Genomic DNA, 26,297 nt, shown 5'->3' with positions numbered 1-26,297 from the left:
AATGTGTTTGTAGGTATACATTGCAAATTCAGGAATACTATTGTAGGAGTTCCAGTCACATAATTTACAGCACGTTTGTAAATTTAAATCACGGCGCGATCCCAACCGAAAACATAATTAGAGATATAACAATGGACTGCACCTGCTCCCCATCGGACTACCGAACCGAACAATTCGTGGTCATCAGTGTCTCATTACAAAAATGATAACCGACCAGCAGGGGAAAACCAAATCAGATTTTCTGTGGGATCTCGACGCTTGGAATCATTTAACTACTTTGAACAGAATTCTCGGAGTTAAGCAGGGTGGGTGAACTCTGTCCACGGGGGTTCTCGATGTACGTAATTTGAACATATGTACCCGTTTTCAAACCAAGAAACCCCATACTTTATGTAACCAAGTTACAATATCAATGTAATACATTGTATGGGTTAAATTTTTCTACGAAATTTAAGTATTTTATTGAAACGTTTTTACACAAGGTGTTAGTCGAATCTGACGGGAAACAAACAAAAAGTGCAATCACTACTGAAATGGCTCAACATAATTTATTTTGTTTTATGTTAAAATGTACAGAGTTCTTTGAAAGTACTTGCTAAGAAAGAAAAAACGTATAAGTTGAAATACATACAGGGACGAAGCAGAGGCGCGAAGGAGCTCTCCGCCTCTCTCTCTTAGCTTACAACTCACCATGTACAATTACAAAGGATACAAAAGGGAAGCGATATAAACAGACAGAAATATACTGAGCTCATTTTTACATGCCTCTTAGACGCAGGGAAGTCGTCCTATACACACACAAAGGAACCAAAACAAAAGAAAAGAACGCTAAGTGACCTTTAGATAGTTGTTTTTTCCTTTTGTTTTTTAAAATATCATTAATATACTACACAAAGATAGAAAACTCTAGAGATGGGATGGAATGGGAAGGTTAAAGGCATCTTAAATTCACTAAAAGTGAGTTGTAATTTTTTTAGTTTTGAATTTCTTAATAATATTACCCAAGTCAAGCTAAAAAATACCTTTAGTTTTCTTCCTGAAACCGAAGTGAAAAAATGACAGTACCAATATCAATGTCAGAGTTTTTTATATTATAGAAAAAACGTTTTCTCTACAATAGGTTTCTAAAGTCAAAAAGAGTCAGCTTGTGTACTAAAAGAAAGCTGCCCAGTCTGATAAAATTCAGAGAAAACAGAACAAAATTAAAACACACAAATAATATATGAGAGGTCATGTCTGTAAGAAAAAGATCCTCCTCAGAATGCGAATACTGAACAATGAACACGGGGAACAGCGCTATGCCCTGGGCCGGATGCAGCAATCACGCAGGGAGGCCTGTACCCTCAGAGCCCCTGCCTACCTGCCTGCCTATCTTCTGTGTGTGGGCTGTTAATTAGGAGACGAGGTGGCCTGCATCCGGATGGTGGTTATTCACGCTGAGCAGCCTCCTCCACAGCTGCTGTCCTGTGGCATGTCCGGGAAGCTGATCCGAGTCCGTTTAGGGATCGGAGCATTTGCTGGGCTGATGTCAGACACGGAGCTCCCTCATTCACATCCCCGCATGCTTCAAACACCTGCTGTCATAAAGGCACAGACATCGGGAGCGTCCGCACCCACAGCGAGATGCATGAGGGCCGACTAAAATTGGTTCTTGTCTGCCATGCGGTTTTGGGGGACCTCACTGTAACCTGGCAGTGTGGAGCTGCATGTCCCGCAACGCATCCTCTCCCACTGTACGAGGAAGACAAGGACTCAGACCAAACCGTACTCGGTGTTTTACGGCACACCTCCACTGACACACACGCAGACCCTCACACCACCCCTCGGCACTACCTCACGGCAGGGCGCATGAGCACAGGACAGAGACTGCTGGGAACCATTTCTCCAGGACACACAAAGACACAGAAACCAAAACATTAAAAGGATGTTGGACTGCACACAAGCATTTCAACCGTCAAAACAAAACAGAAATTTAAAAATATAAAAAGATAGTCCCTTCTACAATGTTGTCTTTTTTTAGGTAAGGCTTCCTATGTCAATTAAAAGATTGTGTGCATGGTTACATTTAACTTTAACCATGTGTTTTCCTTTCTCAGTTTTTCAGACCGATCCAACGCTTGCCTCGCCCGCTCCTCAGAGTGCTGGAATGTGGGCGGGGAGGGCAGCCCTGGGTCTAATCCCGATGGGCCAGAGCTCACACAGAGGTCCAGTTCCACGGCAGCTCAAAGTACATGCCCTGGTCAAGAAAATGATCCGTGGAGATAAGGACATGGAACAGGAGCAGGCATCGTCCCTTTCGGCCTCACTCTCGCCATGGTGAGGGGATGGGGGCAAATTTACACGGACATGGAAAAAAGGCGCTGAGTCCGACGACTGTCGCTCATCTACTCATGTAAGGCGACTGTTTGGGGACGCCGGCATTCATGTAGCTGTGATGCGAGGGGCCCGTGTACATCATGTTGCCGTGGTGATTGGGCTGCATAGGCTGCTGCGGATAGGCCTGCCCCCCCATCACACCCATCTGCATCTGCATGGGGTACTGGGCCGGCTGGTTCATGTATGGCGGGTTGCCATGGTAGCCACTGTTCATCATAGGCTGTGGCATGCGGTAGCTTGCCGGCATGGCGTTCAGCGGGTTCATGTTCATGGAGTTGTACGCAGTGGGTGTGGCCATGAGGTTGGGCATCATGCTGCGTTGCACAGCCAGGGCTCGTGGGGACCCCTGCATGGTCACAGGTCCCGAGCTGCGGCCGTACAGTTGCTGCTGGTGTGGGGAGCCGGCAGGCAGCTGGGTCGCCTTGGAGCGGATGGAGATGTGGCCCTTCACCGTCGCCATCTGGCCCTGCAGACGCTGCGCATGGGGAGGCCCCAGGCTGATGTTGGCTGTCGGCATGTTACACTGCAGCAGGGAGGAACTCAGGTTCATGGAGCCACTGCTGAGGTTGGGAGGGGGTGTCATGGTGGCTTGTGCCTGGGGCAGAGGCGGGTGTGGGGAGGGTGCCAACTGTGGCAGCCCGGGGTTGGAGAGTGACACACTGGGGGCGTACGACGTCACAGCGGCCGAGTGCGAGTACGACATGGCGTGAGGGTCCATAATGGTGTTGGTAAGCTGCTGCAGCTTGGCCAGGCTGAACGTGGCCGTAGGCTGGGGGTAGCCACCTGCCCCAAAGTCCTGGCCCATCCGTTCGTAAAGACTGCGGCCGCTGGCTGCCCCCCCTGCTGACTCGGGGATCTCCATGATCATGGGGGTGGAGGCAAACCCGTTACCCATGCTGCATTGAGATAGGGCCTGCTGCTGCTGTGGTGGGGGGAGGGGGGCTGCTGGCGGTGGCTGTGGAGTGGGGGCCTGCGCCTGCTGGGGAACCGGAACCTTCTTCTGGGGCTGTTGGCTGGCACTGGGGGGCCTCTCAATCACGCAGCTCTGAGGAGATTTGATGCTGCAGCCGGGGGTGTTCGATGGAGGGGGGGGTGGCGGAGGAGGCTGAGGGACTCCTCCGGCCCCACCCCCAGCTGCCCCCGGCCCCGCCTGCTGGATCAGGCTGCAGCTGCCCAGACCAAGGGGAGCTCCGACCGCAGCACTGGAAGACGTCAAGCTAGCCGCAGAGACAAAGGGGCAGCCACCAGCCTGGGAAGAGGACGAGGACGGAGTCACTGAGCCTGAGGATGTGGAGGCGGCAGTTGACGCTGCCCCGGCAGCCACGGCAGCGGCCATGCTGCTCCCGTTGCCCCCGGCGCTGCCACTACCTCCACCCATGGTAGAGTCGTAGCTGCTGGGATTGTCGTAGTTTTCAGTTGTGCTCTCGATGCTGCCCAGGTCGCTGAAGCCGCTGTCCACCACCTGCTGTGAGTGGTCTGACACCGACGGCACATCCATCATAGGAGATGTCTCCATGTTCTGCAACGAGGGGGCCGACAAAGAGCCGGGGTGTTCCGGCGTGATCTGGTTATACCCACCGGTGCCCCCAGCCCCACCTCCAGGGCCACCCCCGCCAGCTGGCCCAGACTCCAGTGGCCCCGGCGTCAGGCCCGGACTGCTGACGGAGCGCACTGACTGACCGGGCAGAGAAGGCAGGGGGGCGCCGGGGAGTGGGCTGCTATGTTGTGACGGCCCGCATTCGACCAGCGCCAGCGCCTCGTCCTCAGCCTCACCATGGCTGTAGCTCTGCAGCGTGCGGCAGGCAGCCAGTGTCTCCTCACAGTCCTGGTAGGCCCCATGCGGTTCAGCCTCCTCGTCCTGGGCCTCGCCCTGCGTAAGCGACTGCACGGCCTGAACAGTCTCCAGGTCCAACTCGCTGCTGTGGTGGTGCGCATGGTGACCCAGCTCCTCCTTGAAGTCGGTGTGCGTGTGGGGGTGTGACGGGTGGTGCTCAGGCTCGATCAGGAGCACCGCCTTGTCCTCAGCCTGCAGGGGCTGCAGATCCAGGGGCTCCTGGGGCACAGACATAGCCACTGTCTCTACCACTGCCGCTGCGGCCGCAGACTCGTCTTGCTCCCGCCGCCGCCGCTCATCCTGAGCATCCACCTGAGTCTTCCCCTCCCGTGCTTCTTCTCCAGCCTCCTCCTCCTCCTCTTCCTTGTTAACATAGGGCCTTGCCACACTGCCCCCGGTGTCTAAAAAACCCTCACCCCCCGGCGGCTCCTCCTTCACAGGAGGCGAGTGTGTTCGTGAGACTGGCTCTTCATCCTCCTCTTCATCGTCATCATCGTCGTCATCGTCATCTTCCTCATCCTCCGAGTTCTGAGGCTCTCTCTTCTTGCTGCTGGCATCAGCCTTGTCCCTAGGGTGCCCGTCACCCTCGTCGTCAGCATCATGCTCCTCGATGCGCTGTCCCCCTGTGCCTGTGATCACGGCCAGGCTCTTGCCAGTACACACGCTCTCTTCCCGTTCCTCCGTCCCTTCAGAGACCTCCAGCCGGGGCTGAGGAGCCCGGGGACCTGCAGAGAGGGCCCGAGGCACTGGACGGCTTTGCTTCTCTGGTAACCAAGACAATTCCTCCTCCTCGTCCTCATCCTCTTCCTCCTCATCCTCTTCCTCCTGCTCCGAAACAGGAGGCTTGCTGATGGGAGGCGGCAGGGATACATTCTTTGGAGGCCGTCCCCTGCGCTTAGGCTTCTCGTCTCTACGTTTGTCCATGTAGTCCTCATCGTCATCATCCTCTTCCTCATCCTCCTCAGAGTCTTTGCACTTGTGGCTCTCACGGTCAGCAACCCTGGACCTCCTGCCCACCACCTCCTCATCCAGTTGCTTCCTCTCCAGCTCCTGTCTGGCCACTTCCTCCTGGGCCCGCTGCATGTAGCAGTTTCTTGGTTTACGGCTCGGTTTCATCTTAAATCTGGGGGGTTGTGGCTCCTCAGGGGCTGGGGCCATGGGGTCCTCTCCTGCTGCCTCTCCAGTGTCCTGGTTGGCGCCACCACCTGGCTTCCTCCTGGGACGCTTCTTCCAGTGCAGCGGTTTGCGGCTCTTGCCTTTGGGCCAGCCCTTCTTCTTCTTCAGGGGTGCAGGCTCCACCCCCTCCTCAGTGGCCCCACTCCCCTCAGCACCAGGCATAGGCTCAGGCTTGTGCAGGGTGGTCATGGGCTTCAGCACAGGGGTGCCATCTGAAACAGATACAAGCAACTCATCAGTAAAGCTGTCAGTGGTGGAGCCAACAATCCCCCCAACTCACAGTCTGTTATTGTGCTTTTCCATTAGCATACAGGAAAATACTGTGAAGAGACTAGTTACAGTGCGGTTCCAGGTCACTTCGGTTTTCCACTACAGAAGGGTCGGCTTGGTAAAGGAGCTGCCAGGTTTGGAGAGCGACAGCGATGTAAAACCGAAGAGACGCACACGGTGTACTATGTGCTAATTTTCTAATTTCTAGTATATCTATGAGAATTGTCGTATTATGCAAGTGTCAAACGCTAGCAGAATTAGCATTCGCTAATAATGAATAATATATAGAATATACCCATTTTTCCTTCAGATGATGCATGTGCAGAACACGGGTATCTCCAAACACTTCAGCCAGTCAGATAGTGGTGACGCAACCAACTCAGTTTGGCAACGCTATCAGCAGGGCCATGTCAGCAGTTATGGCTAACAATTTACAATGGAATACCGCCAGTGCGTGGTAGGGCTTGGGTCTTGGAGTGAGAAAGCGGCATTAAGGCCTTTACCATGCAAACCTATGTCACACCCCCTCTGCTGAAAGGAGGAAATCTTATTGAAGACTCTCATAGATATATGTAGTTTCATATATGAATAATTACTGATGAAAATATTGCATATTCATACTGTATTTTGCATTTGTCTTATTGTGCTTGTATTATTTGTATGTGTGTGTCTTTATGTCTTTACCCCTTGTACTCAAAAGGTTCTTTTGCCTTTTTTTAGGTCATCAACGTAAATAAGAAATTGTTCTTAGCAACTTAAAAAAAAAAAAAAAAAAAAAAGGTAAAATAAAATGGGTATGGCAGGACTATAGTAACCTCATCAACTTAATCTGTGACTTAAGTTCACAGTAGTAAGTTTACTTAGCACCACAACATCAGTATAAAAACTATGAAGAGCACCTGGGAACCCACCTTCTTCATCGGACTCTGTGAGGGGCGCACGGCGCCCTCTCTTTGCTGGGGGGGCCATGTGCCTCAGCGCCGTGCGGGCTGGTGGATAGCGCCGAAGTGGGCTCTCCTCCTCAAGCCTGGGCATAGGCCTCTCGGCATCCGAATCCACGAAGGACTCATCTAGCACCTCCGTGGTCTCCGAGATGGTCTCAGTCACCACGCTGCTGTGGGGTTGGACACGCTGGTGTGCACGCCACTTGCGGCCAGGCTTCTGGGAAAGAACGAGTGTGCTAAGTATACTAAACAAAATAATTTCTGTTAAAACTGCCAGAGAATATATTGCAGGGTTACACCACACAGCAGGTCACAGCAGCCCACTCCATAGGGACGCACCTTACACCGAAGCCCCAGTGTGGGTTTCGTTAGGATGGGTGGGGAGCAGGCTCTGTGCTGCTCATCTTCATCCTCCTCACTGCTGGATGGGGGCTCACTGAGCCGGGGAGCCAGCGGCAGCTGAGGAGGGGGTTCTCCAGGACCTTCACTAAGTCGACGCTTCGGCCCCCTTTTCTTGCGAGGTGGTCGTCCCCTGCTGCGAGGGGCAGGTGCAGTGGCTGGCCTGGGAATCTCCTTGGGCCGGCCAGGGCCATCTTCCGACTCCTTCTCTGACATGGGCATGATGGGAGAGAGGGAGGGGATGCGAGCCTCTACAGCATCAGCCATCTCATCCTCGCGACCCTCCTCGGCCACCCGTATCTTTCTGGGGCGCCCCCGCTGGCCATCCTTCACCCGGCCCCACAGCCAGGTTTTTGGCGGCCGGCCCCGTCCACGCCGCTCCCCATTGGCAGGAAGAGGTGCGCCTTCAGGAGCCACTGGGGAGACCCGCACGGGGGAGGGTGCTGGAGAGGGGTGGCCAGCAGTAAACTCCGGCTGGCGCTTCTCGTCACCGTCCTCCTGCTCCCCGCGTGCAGTGGTCCACGACAGTGGAGAAGCTGACTGGCTGGGCTTGGTCTGTCGCACACAAGACGAATTGGTCAGGATCATCTGGGCAGACGTCCTTGACACAACCAAAGACACTCTAACCCCTAGCAATGACATGACCCCACACCTCTTTGCAGGCATCCTCTTCCGCGTCACCCTCGTCTTCATCCTCTTCTTCCTCTTCCTCGTCCCCCGATACTACTGTGTTTGTGACGATCACTGGGGTCCAACGGAGACAGTCTGGGTCCACCTCCAGCTGCCGTGGATTAGCGCGAAGCCGGGTCATGTGGACAGAGACCAGTTTGTCCCTGCGCACTAGGACCAGCCTGAGGCACATAAGGGTGCACGAGAAAATGACAAAGTCACCACAAAGGACACATGGAGAACGACTGCAGCTGCATTAATATAGAAAGCTGACATACAACCATCAGACAGATGACTATGTTAAGTGTCTCAGGGCAGCGTCCTGTTCACGATTTCCATCATTTACAGGTGCTTCACAGTAATGCACGTGGACAGAGATAACAGGCTGGATAAATGGGCACACTTGCTACAGTGCCATCTGGCTGACCCACTAGTCCCAGAGAGCGATCGAGCGCCTGAGACAGAGAAACGAGATGAGGAAGCAGTGCAATGAGGAAACTGCCCACCTGCCCCCGCGATGCTCCAGCATGTTGAGGTGGTGCAGCGTGCTGGTGATGTCCTGGGGGCAGATGCCCGTAACCTTGCTGAGGCGCCGGATGGTGACCTGCCGGTCACGCAGGTCGTGCAAACACTCCAGCACCACACTTCGCCAGTACGCCATGTAAGAGAGGCGGCCCAGGTCCGACAGCGGTTTCTCCGGGGACCCGGGCTGGCCCTCCCTCTTGGACAGCAGATAGCCTGGGGGTGGGGGGGTCAATGAAGAAAGCTCAAAACGAACTGAAGCGATGAGGGGCCCCTTTTCCATATGAAGGTCAGAAAACGCTGCCTTACTGAAGTCAATGAGGAAGCGTCCATAGCCTTTACGCTGGTACTGGGGGAGAATCATGATGCAGGACACATTGTATTTCTGCTGACAGTGTTTTTCCTGGAGGAAATGGAGAGGTACTATCTTTAGAAACAGGGCTTGTAAAGAAAAAAGATCATCCACGCCACAATAATACAAGGGATTCTTAATAAATCAATGTGAAGATTTTCAAGGGTTTTCACTCACAGGAATAATACTGGTGGCTAGAGTTTAGTACTGTATCTCCTCCTCTTGTGTGGCACTTAATGTTAAGTGTAGTGAGATGATAGAGATACATCAGAAATACTGTAGAGGGCTAAGACAAGCTCACCTTGGAGAAGTAGCCCACCAGGTGGCAGCCCTTGCTGTCATTTTGTGTCAACACATAGAAGAGGAAAGGCTCCACGTCATAGTACAGCGTCTTGTGGTCCAGAAAGAGCTTGGCCAGCAAACACAGGTTCTGACAGTAGATAGTGCTGACATTCCCATCCACCTGGAACAGGAAGTAGCAAAGGGGACAGTTCCTTCTGCAGCTGTCATTTCCTCCCGGGAAGCACGGGATGTGGAGTGCTGCACAGAAGGAGCTCGTGCGTGTCCTGACACGAAGCAAGACCGGGCCTTCAGAAGCCAACTGCCAGAGCAGACGGCCATAGAGGCTAACAAAGCTGTGTGACGACATCCTGGAACACTTCCACTGTCCCCCCAGGGCGTTTTCAAGGCAGTAAACCCATGAGGAGCGAGAACAGTATCTGCTGAGGTGGAATTTCCAGCAGATCACTGAAAGCTACTTTCTAAAAAACTGCCACTGGCTGAGTCATTTAAGTAAATCAGCTTACTTCTATTAAACAGCATCTAAAACATCATTTGCTCTTATTTCAGGCTCACAAATAGCCAACTAGGTCTCTGACTTATGCTGCACACCTTTCCAGGTGTCTGCAAACTCAGGGTGCTAAATATTCCACCTGTAACAAATGATACCACTGCTTTGATATCAGTTTGATCAACTCATTTTCCAAGCCAAAGAGCTCAGTTTTCCTCTAATTGAACCAGTCAAGAAAATTCTCCAGCTCATGAACTTCATCCAAAACTGCCATTTAACTGAAGAATAGAGTCTAGGTCAGGGGTATTCAATTAAAATTAACAGAGGTCCAGTTATTCAGTTATCACCTCAGTAAGGTCCAAACCTTGAATGACATAATTATGGATTCCGGGGGGCTTCACGACAAAGCGAGAAACAGTCATTGTCATGGTTTTTAACCAAAGTCTACATATTTTCAAAATGGATGTGTCATTTAACTAGTATGTTCATCACGTTTCCCTGGTAGCTCGTCTGCAGTTCTACTGGTTTGCACAACAATAGTTATTAACACTATTGGACACGATGCTGCAACAAAAGGACCTGCAGAGCCCTGCTGAATTGACCACTCTGTGCCTTTCCCAAAGTCGTCTGACCTTATACCAAAAATTTTTAGCATCACAAATGATGCTCAGTGGTCCGGATCTGCATCTCTCTGGGTCAGGATTAGGAGCGGAGTCCACAAGTTGGTGACCTCTGGTCTAGGCTACATGACCATATTAATTGCGGGTGCTCAGTTATACATCTGACAAAAAAAAACAAACATTGAGTGAATGAGGAACATTCACCTCTTGCAATGCAATTGCCCCGATCCATCAGAACTTCAAAAGGTACGATGTTGGGCGGCAAGCAGGCGCACTCCCTCACCTCAAACACAGACACACTGTCCTTGCGGTAGATCTCATTGGCTGGTGGGTGAAACCAGGTGCACTTGCGCATGTGCTGGAAAAGGATGCTGCGACTCTTCATGTAGCGAAGGCAGAACTCACATAGGTACAGTTTGGGCAACCTGATGGCAGTAGAAAATTGAGGAAACGTTAAGAGCTGCAAGGGCATCCCCCAAATGCTAGCACACAAGCCCCAATGGCTTACCTGCTGTACTCCTGCGGGTATGGAGACGAGTACCACGTCTGGATCTCATACTTCCCAAACTCGATGACAGATGGGTAACGCATCTGGGGGTCCGGAGGCCCCGTCACCCCCACTTTCTGTAAGTGCAGGAGAAAGACATCAGAAGCAGGGCAGAGCTTTCACAGGGGATTAGGAGACTGTGGGGCAGACAGATTACAAAATAAGGGATTACTGTGCCTTGGCAGCCCCAGCCTGGCCACATGCACACACGCACACATGCAGGGCACGCCTCCTGCTGAATTATTATTAGCACTCTGGTGAGTGTTGAGTGGAAACTGAACATCTGCCACTTCGCTGGGCTCTGTTTTACAGGCTAGTAACCACAAGGTCTGAGGCAGAAGCTGTTGCTGACGCCCTCTCCTTTCTCTCTTTCTCTCTCTCACACACACGCACACGAACACGCACACACACACACACACACACACACACACACACACACGTGCACCCGCAGCTGCATGGGCAGAGATGAGATGCTTCCTACTTCGTCCCCCATCATTTTGTCAAAGCGAGAAATCAGCAGCAAACTCTTTAAAGACTGCAGGTAATCTGCTGAGGATAAACTAGCAAGATCCTTTAGACATTCTGCATGTTTGCAAAAGCTAAACCTCCAATTGCTCTCATTAATGGGTATTTAAAGGCGAACGAGTCTCTCCGTGCATGTTTCGGATGCCTGAAGCCCTGAAAAACAATTACGTGCACAGGCAGAGGTCAAACGTAGACAGGAAGCAGGGACAGCCAGTTACCTGCTGCTGGGCTCGCACTGCAAGCTGATCCATGCCTTCTGACAGGCAGATGCCCTCAGGCAGGGTCCAGTTGGGAGTCCAGCACAGCTGTTTGCACATCTAGCTACTGTCCGTGGGTGCCTGTTCGTCGACTTCTGACTTTCCCTGCCGTCTCGCTGGCCTCACTTCCCCCCTCCCCCTAGCCATGTGGGCTTCCGCTCCCCTAGCGCCAGCCCAGCCGCTCAGTGACGAGGGCGTCCGCCTCCAACCTCACCCCAGCCAGTGCGAGTGCGTCAGTGCCCCCTCCCCCCACCACACTCTGCACACAGGAGTGCAAACACTTAAAGAGAAAGTGTGTAGGACATCCAAAAAAAAAAAAAGAAAACGGTCAGTGTGGGAACGCCTTACTTGTAGTGCTAGTTCCTGAATGTGTCTAAAAAGTTCCACATCCTTCTCAGTCAGGTTCTCATGGCCTGGAAGCCTATCGTCATCATCGTGCCACTCCTTCCCACACTCTTGATTGTCTGTGGAAGACAGAGAGGGAGGGACAGGGCCATGAGCCAAACACCCACGGACAGAAGGCCCTCTGGCAGCGGGGGAATGGCCGCCTGCGGCGCAGAGAGCTTGCGAAAAGCAGATGGACGTGGAGGTTCTCACCTCCAGTTCTGTCCTCCACCTCCCCCTTGCGGTTTGCCTTCTTGCGAATCCGGTGCTGTTGTGAGTAGTCCACCACCTCAGTCCGAGCCTTGCGGCCATCCGGGGAGGGCGTGAAAAACTTGGTGAGGGCATCAATCAAGCCCTTGGTCTTCTTATTGAAGCGCAGCCCCCCCTCTGTGGAGTCATCGCTTTGCAGGGAAAAGAGCATCCGGTTGTCCCCGGGGTAGCCCTCGCAGGATGAGCCCGATGAGGAGGCTGGGGACAAGGAGCCCTGCGAGCGGCGATCTGCCCCTCCCACACCTCGTCGCCGCCGGCCTCGTCCACCTGGCCCACGCAGTTTCTTGAAGGGGCGCTTCGATCTGCAAGCGGCATGGGAGTAGTCAGTGCCAAAATGCCACACGGGTGCAGGAAGTAATTTCAAAGGCAAAGTACTGTTCCATTAAATAGCTTCTATAAGTATGACATGTGAAAGGTGGTCAGATGTTTCAAACCAGGGGCAATAAGATGCTTCTTTACCTTTGATCATCTAACTATCTGTGTGACTGGCAGAGCAGCAGGTTCACACCAGAAAGCAAACGCTTTTTGACATATTTAGTGGATGTTCTCATTTCAAGATTCTCTTTATCATGCTTGTTACTTGTAGGATTTTTAAGCCTCCGTCATGAGAATGTCCTTTGTATTAAATGAAATTTTGTATCTTGCTTGCACAAAAGGAGCAGCGATACCTGCTGTTGATTCATCTGTCTTGGTGCCCAAATGTATTTGTACAAAATTTGTTAAAATTCTTATATACACATTTTTAGTGACGATCTATATCCTGTAGGTCAGAAGGTGCAGGGTTACTTTGTAATACTTATCCCCTACTATGATTTGCATCAAATAAAAAAAATCTGGGAAATATCGCATTTAACATCAACTGCAAATTTCAAAGAATCAAATAAGAGTGAATGAGGATGATTGTTGATGCTTGTAGGGCTATAACTATGAAATAATTTTTGTATTTTTCGAAAAAATTTGAGCAAATTTAATTTTTAAAAGTACACAAGGAAGAAATCTCATTCTTTTGAATTTTAATTAAACTCAATGGTCTTCTCTAAAAGGAGATGACTAGAAATCGCTTAACAGAGCACACTGTCAAAATAGGCTGACCATAATGAAACGGAGATGCTTTTATCATGCTAAACATCCACTGCCTTCATTACTATCGGCGAATGAGCACCAGATCACTGCTGCACTGAGACATATGATTCAAATGCTCTTTAGTGCATGCTGTGCCAAGCCAGTTTATTTCCCCATATTTCACGCCACAGAAAAAGTCCTCCTCTTGGATGCCTTTTGGCTGGATTTTATTATTCCCCCCAATGTTTCCTCAATTTTAAACAACACACACGTTAAGAATACAGGCTATGCCGTCCATGAATTGAGATCAAGCTTCTAAACACATGTATAGCAGTTCCCAGGTGACGGAAAATTCAAAACAGATGATTGCCTGGTACTACGTCACAAAGCTTTTGCTCCCCCCCCTCAATTTGCAGTACAGATTTCAAAGTCCCCTGTCAAGCATGCTGTGACTTGAAGCACTTAACGTATATTTGCATGCAAAACAAAAGACCGGAAACCAGCAGTGCTTAAAGCTATTTGATACATTAAACATCCTTTAACATGCCAACACACTCAGCCAGGCTCCTTCCAGGAAGCAATGAGAGTAATGTGGGGAGTCTTCACCCTTAAAAAGAAATGGCTGACTGCACTGGGGCGCCCCCTGCTGTTAATCATTCTGTAACAAGCTTGAGAGAAAAGGCCATACTGCACATACCTGTTCTTGGGCCGCCCCAGAGGTGCATTGTATCGCCGTTTGATTTGTGCTGCTTTTTCATGTAAGAGTTTCCTTCCCTTTTTCCTTGGCCGGCAAATCTGACAAATCCACATACCTGCAAGACAAACTGTGTTAATTGCAGGACATGAGGCAGCCCTTTCTGCGTTCCTCGATGCGCAGCACCACATTTTCAACCTTTGGATAATAAAGTGGAGAGCAGCAGGCTGGTATGAGAGTCAGCTCTTATGTTAAGCGGGGTAGAGGACGAGGCCAAACCTTTTGGCATCCTGATCAGCGGAGGGTCACAGCACTCCATGTGGAAGCCACGGTCACACGAGTCGCAGAACAGCATATTCTCCTGCATGGGCAACCAGACACATGTCATCTGACTGCTCTCCACACACATTCCAAACCAGTCTTTTCCACAGGAGCAGAAGAAAAAAAAAAAAAAAAAAAAAAAAAAAAAAAAAAAAAACACGTGAAGAGAGAGGATATGGAGAGAAAGTATGACTGGCTACTTATTTTAGAAAACAATGTGTATCCATCCTCCCCTCAAACACACTAATAATAGCAGTGATGCAAAGTCCTGATCTCCACAGAGCTATAGCTCCTCGTAGAAACAGTGTCCTGAAGGCTGAACATGCACATTCACGTCACCCTCACCGCATTCTTTCCCTGGTCCTGACAAGAGCTGCAGGTCTTGCACTCGATACACTGCCACCACAGCGCCTTCACTCGAACGGTGAGCTCTGGAGAGAACTTCAGACATGAAGGATGACCTGTTGGAAGAGGGGAGCACCACTGATAATTGACGACCTGCAGAGCAGTGGGAAAATGCTCCAAATGTTTTGTAAAGGTACGCTGCTTGTGGAACGAGTGAGTTGTGCTGTTCAGGGGGGAGGGGAGACAGCCAAATGACCATGGCTGCAAATACCTGGGGAGGCTACAGACTCAGCAGAGCCGTTGGTGATCCCTGTGACCAGCAGACACCAGACGACTTCTACTCACCGCTGTTCCCACAGTCAGCGCAAGAGATGAGCTCCTCTGGCTTCTTGTCCCGGTTCTGCTCCTTCGTACCCAGACAAAAACTACAGATGGGAATAGGCTCTGCCACCGGCTGTTGGGGGAAGACAGACACACCCTGACAAGCTGCCACTCCGCAATGCTTCGATAAATAGGAAGGGGGCATTGGCAGGCATTTGTTTAGATCAAATCACTAAACGGGGGTCTGCTCCTGCTACAGAAGAGCCTACGAGACACAGCTTCTCTGAAGGAAAATAAAACCAAAAATAAACCATCAAAAGGGACCTTCATATTACAGCATCACAGACATCTCAGGGATTTAACAGAGATGCTACCAGAGGCAGCTGCAGCTCCCCCAGCAGAGATACGCATGCAAGCAGCAGGATGATCTCCCAGACATAGGAAACCCTGTCTGGCTTCTGCTCACTCATCTCTGCAGGTAGAGCTCAATCACCGCCTAGTCCTGCTTTGAGAGCACACGCTTTCTGCATTGCAGAGGACGCAGGGATAGTGTGCAGCACGCACACATGAGCCTCGCACACGCTGGAAAGGCACACAGCACACACCTCCTCTTAACAGCATATGAGAACAATGTCTAATGTTTGCATTTGTGTAATGCAGGACTAGACATCAGGTGTAGGTTATTCTCCTAGGCACTGTGCCATCAGGCTTCGCTAGAGAGATGAGCCGGTGGATCAAGCGGAGAGGTCATAGAGCTGCTGTCACGCTCGCTTGCTTTTCCATGGATAGCAGTTGCAATGCCCAGCCCTTGGACTTGGATCGCGAGCACACGGCCTAGTTACAGAACATGCCAAGTATTCACACTTGATGTGTGCATGTGGCTCCAGCTCGGTTCGGGCAACAACACTGACAGTTACCTAGCTTTCCCCTGCCAGTCACCTCACCACCATCCTTCAACCTAACAGAAGACTACTCAGAAAAAGTAAAAATTCTACACAGAGTAAAAATTCTTTCCACCTTTCAGTAGCTGAAATCATGCATGAGGATCTAGACATGGTACTTCTGTCCAGCTCTGTGAATCTGGCTTTACACAAGCTTAAAAGCTGCCCCCCACCAAAATGTGAAAGCAGTATGAAGGAAGTGATCCTTTCAACACTCATTCAGTCCTGCACCAAACTGATCTTCCACATAAATAAACCCATAGCAACAGAGAAACTGATGGTGAAGTATTAAAGGCAGAGATCGTTTCCCCACTGGGACCAAAGCGTTTGTATTCCTCAGAGGTCGGGGGTGGGGGCAGGTAGCAACATATTCCTAGCTGGCCTCATGTAGCTGCAAGCGAGCAGGTCTGGGAGGAGAATGAGGACAGGAGAAGAGTGTGATTTATGGGGTTCATTTTTTCTGTGACTGGGGCTTGGCTGAAGGCAAGTGTGTGTGTGTGTTTGTGTGTGCGTGGGGGGGGGGGGGATCTTCTCTGATGTGGGGCAGGTATGAGCCAGGTGACATGGGGCTCGTGCTGCCCATCATTACACTCCACCTGAGAAGCCTGGATTCCAGCTGGCATCACACAGGCACATACAGAGATCTTACAGACAGCCCCACACTCCAACACCCCACTATCGTGTGGACGTCCATATACACCAAGATTTACAGTGTCACACCTCCCCTGGTAACAGCACAGTACATACGCTCACTTTCAAAACCAGCCATTTTACAGACTAGATAATTACTGACAGTGTCACCTTTCCAGCATCGCATCCCTCAGGAACCTGGCTGGCCGTCATCCAGGGAGGAGAAAATGAAAGAAAAGCATGCAAGAGGAACCAGAAAAATAATGGGGGTGTGAGTTAGAGAGGGATGGGTGGGGGTAAAAGAGAAGGAGCATAAGAAAAGGAAAAAAAAGCGAGAACCTGCTGTCCTTGTCCGTTCACTAGTCAAGGTTCTCATTAACATGTGAAACCCATCTCTCTCTCCGCTTTCTCACACCCCCCCCACCCATACAAGCAACCCCCCATCACAGCCCCATTGATCACTGTACGGTGAACAGCATTGGCACATGGTAAGGGCAGTCAGGCAGGCATGAGCAGAAAAAGATGACCATGGAGCAGGTGAAAGCATAGAATGCAGCTCCAAGCTTGGAATCACCACTGTTTCCAGACTCTGTGTGCCTTCACCATACCACTACACACAACAGGATTTACCTGCTGCTCACCTGCATCAAGTCACCTGTACATGTGGTTAATGATTTATTTAAATGACTGCTCTGACTGCTGCAACAAACGGGGACAGCAAATTAAGTATAGGCTTCAGAAAGAGAAGCATATAGCAGCAGCCTGCCAATTTCCAACACCCAAATACTCCAAGACAAGTTTGTGTGGTTACTGTGGACGTCAAGCTGTACACGTGGAGTCAAACTGGCCCAGAGGCCAGTTCTACACTTTTCTGATGGAGCAAAACCGCATAACGTGCTCCCATTGGGGAAGATTCAATTCACACACCCACAAAGGGCAAGGACGTGCTTGTCCCTTGGTACCACTGCCTGCTAGTAGCTTGCAGGAGAATAAGTACGATGAAAACAACTAATAAACATGCTAAAGAACTTTGTTCTCTTCATAAAAGCTCTCTAACACTAAAAACCATGTAGCTAGTGTGTTAGTCAAGGTAGATGTCTTCAGTGATTTAATAAAGAGCTTTAATTCAGCACCTGCACATCCAAGGCTTCTGTATGGTGCTCCTTTTGACACATTCAGAATTCACTCAAATAAGCAGATACATGGCATAACTGGTAGCAAGGTGATCTTTTTACCTGTTGGCAGTGAGTTGTTCAATTCTGGCCGTACTTAAACATCCAGATGAGAACAACATGCATTTCTCGGCAGCAGATTAGAAACAAATAAAGTGTCAATATCACGGCCCTGCAATTCACCCTGATTAGGAATCTCAGATAACCCAAGACACCATGTTACCTGCAGGTCCAGATACATCCACATCAGATACTGCTGAGCTGATCTCAAGATTTAAACAGTACTTAAGCTCGCCTGCTGCAACACCCGTTATAGTCGGCTAATACATATCAAGCCAAAGATCTTTATTGGTCCCTGTACAAACACAAAGGCAGAATTGCTTAATTAAAGGCCACAATATTACACTGCACGCAGGCAAGCCTTTAACCAGTTTAATATTTGTTCAAAGGCTCAATAACATTAATCCATTCCCACAAACAGCCAAAAATCATCAGGTCAGCTTGTTGCAGAAACCTGATCCGGTGTCTGAATGATTTTCGTACATACCTCAAAAGCATACCAGCTCTATGGGAATGATGCAGCCCAGACCAGCTGCTGGAGAGGGTAACCCGGGGACTACAATTGCTCTTACTGCTGACTCTGACACAAAACCAAAGTCACACACCTCCTTTATGATGGCTTCAGATTCTAACTGCTACTGCACTCAGAAAAGGAATGAGATTTGCTATCTATATATCCATGACCCCTATCTGACTCCCTCCGTATTGAACCCCCCCTAGCATGGCCTGGCAATGACCCCCTATTAGAGCTGCGGGGGGGCGGGGGATTGTCTGTGGAAAACCTGAACACAGTGGCACTGTGCGCACCCCGACTCTCCATAAGCGGGGTCAGCAGCAGGGCTGAGTAGCTAAGGTCACTGGGCTCATCCATCTGGGCCTGCAACCAAGCAGTACACGCCCAGTCGGCATTTTACAAACCCCCTGTCCATGACAAGAAGGCTGTGCTGCCAAAAATCAAAAAAAAAAAAGTTTTGAGAAGATGGAGGTGTCCCTTTGCAAAAGTCATCAGACCATGACCAAAAATAACAGTGCAAGCAAAAACTCTGGGTGCAATACATGAGGTTCGAGGCTACATAGGGCACAGAAACACCTGTCCTGGGAGTGCATCACGTGACGGGATTCCCCCTAGAAGAGACAGGCTGCTCTCCTCAGGAACCAATGCCCACACATTCCTCATGTGCCTCCTCGCCCGCATGCATGTATCAGAATCCCAGATATGACCCCGTCGGCATAACAGCTAAGGGAACCCTCACACGAGCTGTGATTGGAGGCATGCTGAAAGGAGAGGGAAGGGAAAATATCAAAACGTGGGGGAACTGTCTTATGAGTATCCCGCCCTCCCCACCAAAGTGATATGAGCAAGCGCAAAAAGCAGCTGCACCTAGCAGTTAGGAGAGAGATTGGCCAGCCCAAGTACTCTATGCAGTCTATCGGGTTTCACCAGTAGGCGTGTCTACATGCTACCAGACGCCTCTATGTCTGCCGCACCCGCCTTTGCCTGCTCTGGGCGGCTCCAGACCTGCGTCAGCCTGGCACAGCCAAAGGCATCTCCGCTTGGCCTTACCCCTCATGCTGCAAAGTGGAGCATCAGCCTGCTAGGCCGGACACAAGGGTCCCAAGCAGCACCATCACTGACCTCCCTCAGGGAAGCCTAGGCTGGACAGCTGCCTTAACATTTCTACATGCCCCAATGCCCCATGCCCAACCACCATACCGCTGGCCCATTAAAGCAAAAGCTATTCGGAGCCAGCAAAGGTGTCATGATATTTACCACCCAAGTAAACAAAAATGTATGCTGAATGTTCAAATATCAAAAATTAAAAACTTACACTGATGTGTAAAATTAACACTTCACGCAACACTGCAAACCTCCATGTCCGACAAAATGCAAAGCTTGTTACAGTGGCATGTTTCTTCATACATTTCTCACAAAAGTTAGTTGTGAATGCAAATTGATCAGCCCCATAGACATTGAAGGAGGAGATTTTAATGAAAAGCTCATAACGCTGATAATATACTTAAATGGTAGTATAACTCAATTCATGATACACCTTCCTCTGAAGCATTTATTAGGCAGGTATTGTAGCCCAATGCATATGCTCAGTTACTGTACCTTAAACTGTCTTGAAATATTTTTCATCAAAATGTTATATTTAACATAACCACTAAGACTGAGTAAGGAAAAGAACAAACTACTATTTTTTAATATTGTTTTTCCCCCCTCTGTGCAGCACGGTAGTTACAGGTTTATGCTCCCAACAGGAGAAAAACTTTGCCACATTCACTTAACTACTGAAAATATCACATTATTGGATCACAATGAACCACAAGACAAAGCAAAATGTACAAAATGTATGGCTCTATATAGTTAATAAAATTAGAATTTCAGTTAGTCATTTCCTGTTCTTACTGAACATCTTTGCTGTAGTAAAAAGATGCCGTAAAGGAGAATTTACACTACAAGATAGTACCAGCAGTCACACATTGCAAAAGCAAACTGATGAAACAAAACAGTAAATTCCACTTCCATCTGCTGCCATCTACTGCATTTACTTCTGACTCTACAACTTATCAGGCATTTACTGTCACTACATCTCCTTCAATTAGAAAACATACTGGAAAAAGAATAGATTGACTCTTTCGAAAACTTAATATCTGATGGCTGTCCTTCACTAAATGACATGCAACTGTCCAGACACACAGACAAACAGATAACTGAAAAGTCAAAACACAAACCGAAACACTACTTCTGGGTGGGTACTGCTGGCATCTTCTGAATCTGGACAGAGATCAGTTTCATTGGTTACTATACTCTCCCTATATATCAAATCCCAATTATGAGCTTTGGAATACAAACGGAAACCAAACTAAATGATCTTGAACAAAATGCCCATGAAGAATTTCAGATGTAACTAATTGTGGTCGCGGTCCCAAAGCATTTCACCCAGTAATTTGGAACATCACTAAACTTAGTTAAACGTTAACAATTATGCTAAAGGCTCCACAGAGACTGCTGTCGCTCTACCTCTCTGTCTAAAGCTCATTTCAGTGGCCCTCTTCAGATCCATTGCATGGAATTTCTCCTCCTCCCCTCCCCTCCCCCACTCTTCGTCACACCTTCTTGGACAGACCTGTACCCCATCAGACACCCTCCTGCCTAGCGTGCTACAGCCCTTACCTTGTCCTTTTCATGGGGAAGTAGGCGCACTGGTGGAAGGGAGTCCAGCGACAGGCAGAGGGGCCCCTCGGCCTGCGGGCCCCGGCCGCTCAGCTGGTACAGTGGGCCCCGCTTCAGCAAGCGGCCATGGGCCACAGCACGCTTCACAGCCACACGCAGCTGCTGGTGAAACAAGGCAGGCCCTGCAGAGCCGCTGGCTGACAGGTGGGCCGCCACATCTCCCTGGCACTTCAGGAAACGCTCCATGCTCTTCAGGGAAGAGCCACCCGGCTCATGGAGCCCCTCCAAGGCCCGTTTGATCAGCTTATTCCAGTCCAAGCCGGGGCGCCGGCCCGGGCCAGCCGAGCCCCCACCCCCACTGCCTCCTGAGCCCCCACGTGGCTTCGGAAAGGCCAGGCGACCAGGGTTCTCGGGGTCTTTGTAGGAGTTGAGCCCCTTGTTAGAGACCTTAAGGATGGAGCCATCCTTGACGCTCAGCTCCAACTGTTCCAAGACCGTCTTACGATCCAAGCCATGAGACATGGACACAGCATTGCAGATGCGCTCTTCTGAGGGCCGCTGTTTCTGCTTTTTCACTTTCTTGATGGCCTCCAGGATCCAGTTTGTGTACAGCGGATTGGCCAGCTTCACCATGGTTAACGATTGGCTGCGACGACGGCCTGCCGACACACCCATCCAGGAAGCGCCCGGCCCCTCGCCCTCACGCCGCCACTCCTCCCTCCTCTGTCCAGAGACTATCCTTTGTTCCGGGGCCGAATGGAGAGTCCCTCACAGCCTGAGCGCAAGCAGCAGGGCAGGGGACAGCTCACCATAGCACAGGCCCCCTCCCACCCCCCCAAAACGGAACCTGGTCCACCGGCTCGCCTCTCCCAGCTGGCGAATGGGCCGCAGGGAGAAGAGCTGTCACAACACAGGTAGAGGGGGGCACTGATCCCCACCTCTGGCAGGCCACTAGGATCTTCACGCTAGGCCTTGGTATCCTGACCCACCAAGCATCAATGGCCTACGATACAAATGGAAACCCTGTCGTTTCAGTCCACAGATATGGCTGCTTTCAAGTTTATCCACAATCAGGAATTGACTCTTCTTCCACAAGCTGAAGAATTCTGAGGCGTTTTGGCAAAAACATGGACCATGTGATGGAAGGGAGCGAGCAAGAGAAGGTCGTTAGGGAAAAGGATGATGGCATGAACTGTGTAGCGTGGCTCCAGTGGCTGCTGTCTCCCTCCTCGCTGCGTCACACACCTTCTCTTTCAGCCAATGCAGGACAGAACTCTCACTCCAGGGACCAGCAGAAGCTGATCACCTTCATGCCGACCACGCTTCAGCAGCAAGAGCAGCCTGCAGGGACAAACGATACGGACACACCAGAGGTCAGTCACAGGTTGCCGTGTGGCAGCTGAACGCAGCAGCAACAGGAATACACGGTGGCAGAGGGCAGACCTTGACGAACCCCAAACACAGCCAGATGCCCCCTCAGAAGGGGCTGTGACCTAGCAGGGAGGGCACCCTCCTGAAAGACACTGGACACCCTGAAGGCAACCTAGCCACCCTGAAGACTCGATTACACCCGAAAGAGGACTGCAGTTATGAAGCATGGCCAACTATCTTTGCTGCAGTCCTCCTAGCTAAGTGGACATGCTTGGAAATCCACAACAAGGACATGCAGATCACCATAATGCATCCTAGTGTACCTGCATTACCCTCACAGATGGACTAATCCTATTTTACCACACTCGCCATCTCACTCCTCTCACCAATGAATACTGCACCAGTCCTGATGAACAGCTACCCCCCCCCAAACTCCACCCCCTATGTGCCCATCCAGAACACAGAGGCATGCAGGACAGTAACCCTCCACGGAATCTCCTTCACCAGAAACCCAGGAGCTGACAAAGGGCTCTGGAGCAGAGCCCAGGCCAGATTTCACGGAAGGAAGCAGGATGGGGGGCCGGGCTGAATGAACCCCATTTGCAACCTACGCGTTGTTGTTGTTATTGTTTACTATGGACATGACGGTTTCCAGTCAGCCCCACCGTTACCCGCCCAAATGGCGATTTGACAGTAATGACAGTGCCGGTGAGCGGCACCGGTCTCTTCCCACGACCGCAGAAAGCGCGCCTGTATGTTTACATACAGCGCCGGTTACGAACCTCCCCAGCCCTAACGACAAACCCCGTCCCTGCTACTGACCGTACGCGGAAAGAGCCCCGTGGGAGAGGGGACGCGCTGGGCTCCGTTTTAGGGGCAGCAGCGATCGGCCATGACAGCCCCAAGGCGCCCAGGGTTCGAACAATAACGGCCGCGCCGTCACGCGGCGGTTAAACGTCCAGAACGGCTGGCGGCGTTCCGCTCGCCTTGCGGAACACGGCGCGGCTGGAGATGTCCAGCAGGGCTCGCGGAACACATCGCGGCTCCAGGCATCCAGCGCGGAAAAAAACATGCATTTTCCCCCCTTTTCCGTCTAACAGAGGCGCGGACGATATGGCCGCTCGGCCTCCGTCTCAGCTTCGCCTGCGAGTAGAAATCCGCCCCCCCAGCACGCACACACACACCTCGCCAGCGAGTGGCGTCCCTGCACACGGATAGTCCCCCCCACCGCCGTCTCCACTTCCTTCCTTCCCTCCTGTTCGCCCACCCTCCTACGTAGCGACCGCGGTGCGGTGGAAGACAAGGCCAGCGGAGCGAAGTAGGCCTCGACTCCCCCCTCTCCTCCTCCTCCTCGTTCTCCTCCTCCCACCCCCCCCCTCACTCCCTTCATTTCTCCCCGTACCCCTCTCTCCCTCTCCCTCTCGGTAGGACGGGTCCAAGCCAGGCTTGTTAAAAAATGAACGTTCGGAGAAGCGGAGAAAAGCCGCCTTCACTTCCTTGTGAAACTCACCGGGACTCGGCGTCGATCGGCCGGACAGAGCGCGCCAGAAACCTCCCGAAACGGAGACAACAACAAGCCCGAAAATGCAGCCAGAGACTAGGGGCTCTGGAGCTGACGCCATCTTTGAGTGAAACAGGAGCTGGGCGAGCGGGGGGAGGGGAAAGGGTCGGGCCGAGGGAGCGTCTGCATGGTGCAACCCGCAATCGGAGGCGGAGACGGGCGGTGCGGGAGGGGGATTCGGGGGTTGTAACCGTGGAGGTTGAATACCGGTTGTACGAATGAAATGGAAGAAAAGGACAGATGGTGAAGCGGGGAAAATGGATCGGTGTCCCGCTTCTCCCCCCCCCTTATGCGCGCACACAGTGGCACGGACGAATTAGGGAGCGTCTCGAATTCGCATTTTGCTTTCAGCAGCAGGACGTGGTGGTGGTGATGGTGGTGGTGTGGAGAGGGGGGGGGGTGAGAAGAAAAAAAAAATCAAAGCTACGGATTGTGGTTTTAATGTTAGAGGGTATTTAAAGATCACAGAGGCCCTCCTCCGCTGCTGTGTAGCCCTGCATCGCATTGTTGCTGGCTGCTGTTTTTTTTTTTTTTGTTCACCGCTTCTGAGTGGACTGATGTCAGCCTGCCCCCGGGGAAGACAATATGTCACGTCCAAAATATTCAGCTACCTTCATACATCTGTGCCGATTGATCACTTCCTTCTTTTGTGCATTTGCGTGATTTCGTTCTTTATTGTATTTATATGTGCGATATTTATGTTGCGCAAACGAACCGCAATGCTTAAAAACGAAGTCATCGTGCACCCAAGAAGGGGCTCGTTTGACCGCAATGGGGGGCTGACAGGTGACTCCCGGAAGACCTCCTACGCCAGTATCCAGAAAACCTGTTGTGTGTCAATGCTTATTGCTATCGCACACAATCTCATCTTTAAAGCATCATCCGATCGAACGTCTCCATTCAGCGTTTAATTTGGAACTATTCATGTGTTTTATTAACTGTGTTATTTACTTCCAAAATCACTGGGCTTTAACAGGGATATAATACATGCTCTTTTATATTCTACATTTTGTGTCAATTAGACCTTTTATTTTTGTAAGGAGTTATAATTCATTTTTATAATTTAATAGTAGCAGAGCGTCAAATTAATGACAATAACTAGTTCCTAAATGATCATTTTTAGAACATGCATATCAAAACAATTATTGTTTTACAATTCTCATTTGAATATTAAGTAGTATTGTCCCAGGAATTAGAACTTAATTACTATAAATGTTTTCAGTTACAAAATTAAGCTACAATTAATGTTCTGAACAAATAAAAAAAAGTAGTCAGTTTTATTTGTATGTATTGTATTGTTGTCTTTTTAATTTATTTCATAGAAAGATATGTATCACCTTTTTTCTTTAAAATGGTTTAATTTGAGGAAGTACTTTTTCTGGTGAATAAAATGTATTCGTTTTTGAAAATGTTCTGAACATGGTTTCACTAAATAGTGCTTTAACTGTTTTTTTTGTGTTTTGTACATTACTCTATGTACTTTTAACCATACACCTGAAAAGATAATATCTATGTGATAATTAAATAAAATGCAACTAGAGTGGTGAGTAGGTGTCATTTTTATTTTAAATAAGTTCTATCAATCCGTTTTCAATTTGGGTTACTATGTTAGGGCGGCATGGTGGTGCAGTGGTTAGCACTATTGCCTCACACCTCTGGGACCTGCGTTTGAATCTCTGCCTAGGTTATGTGTACGTGGAGTTTGCATGTTCTCCCAGTGTCGCCGTGGGATTTTCTGCGGGTACTCTGGTTTCCCCCCACAGTCTAAAGATATGCTGAGGCTAATTGGAGTTACTTAAATTGCCCATAGGAGTGAATGGTGTGTGAGTGTGCCTTGCGATGGGCTGGCCCCCTGTCCTGGGTTGTTCCCTGCCTCGTGCCCATTGCGTCCGGGATAGGATCCGGAGCCCCCGTGACCCAGTAGGATAAGCGGTTTGGAATATGGATGGATGGGTTACTATGTTAGGATGTATAGGCTGTAAGAAAAGGTATGTGCCTGCACATCACTTTAGAGGCGGCAATGCATATGAACTGCCTGTAACTGGACAATGGGGAGAAACAGGAGTTGCCAAAGGAAGCCCACACAAACAAGAAGATCTAGCAGCAGGGTCCAAAGGCACATGCCTGGTGGTGAACGTGCAAACTCCGCACAAAGGGTGGCACTGCCCGTCACAGCTCAATGGTACTGCATAAGAGTGGTGAAGGTGAAACACAGTCTGTTTCCAAATGAGTAGTTATTAATTTATTAGTGTACATGTATACAGTATATACAGTATAATATATAGAAGAAGAGAATTCACTGAGATGTATTCTATATTTATAATGCTAGCTACATTGTTACAAGCTCAAATTAGCTTCAATAACTACACCATTAGCACAGAGTCAATCAATACCTAGGTTAAATGGGCCAACATATTGTAAATGGAAGAAACCACAAAACCTTGCTTAGCAGCAGACTGGAAGACTTTGGCTTTTGAGGAGACAGTCAGTCTCTGTGATGACACACCTGCCTGTATTCTGAACAGTGTCACTGCGTCCTACGTGGGCCCAGATAGTGTCATTCTGTCACACATGTCCCTGCTTCACAGGTCACGCACACCCACGAGTCAGGATGTTTGTGGAGAGATTGTGGCCTTAATTTGCATATGTGTTATTTTATAAACCATCAGGCGCCATATGTTGCAAATGTACTACTGTGTTGCTTTG

At 50.1% G+C, this 26,297-nt stretch overlaps 1 protein-coding gene and 1 long non-coding RNA gene across 3 annotated transcripts; one reads left to right on the top strand and one right to left on the bottom strand.

The window, feature by feature from the left end:
• Nucleotides 1-533: 533 nt before the first annotated feature.
• kat6a (K(lysine) acetyltransferase 6A) lies at nt 534-23,687 on the bottom strand. Of its 2 annotated transcripts, none has more exons than XM_048982830.1 (17): nt 23,541-23,687; nt 20,660-22,000; nt 14,703-14,811; nt 14,358-14,473; nt 13,971-14,052; nt 13,695-13,809; nt 11,879-12,237; nt 11,630-11,745; nt 10,461-10,576; nt 10,236-10,377; nt 8,844-9,005; nt 8,500-8,593; nt 8,175-8,406; nt 7,652-7,850; nt 6,940-7,554; nt 6,568-6,817; nt 534-5,598 (listed from the first exon to the last, which is right to left on the bottom strand). In XM_048982830.1, exons 2-17 carry the CDS (start codon nt 21,332-21,334, stop codon nt 2,381-2,383), a joined length of 6,600 nt encoding a protein of 2,199 aa, XP_048838787.1. In that variant the 5' UTR covers nt 21,335-22,000; nt 23,541-23,687; the 3' UTR covers nt 534-2,380. The 2 variants fall into 2 exon arrangements, with proteins under 2 accessions (XP_048838787.1, XP_048838798.1); XM_048982841.1 differs by having other exon boundaries at nt 6,568-6,814.
• On the top strand, nt 23,144-25,138 carry LOC125712611 (uncharacterized). The gene is made up of 2 exons (XR_007383358.1): nt 23,144-23,348; nt 23,459-25,138. It is a non-coding gene; the product is annotated as an uncharacterized LOC125712611 (long non-coding RNA).
• Nucleotides 25,139-26,297: the final 1,159 nt, after the last annotated feature.

The sequence above is a fragment of the Brienomyrus brachyistius genome, chromosome 2 (assembly GCF_023856365.1).
Source record: "Brienomyrus brachyistius isolate T26 chromosome 2, BBRACH_0.4, whole genome shotgun sequence".
Taxonomy (NCBI): Eukaryota; Metazoa; Chordata; class Actinopteri; order Osteoglossiformes; family Mormyridae; genus Brienomyrus; species Brienomyrus brachyistius.
This window is presented reverse-complemented; position numbering and strand designations above follow the sequence as displayed.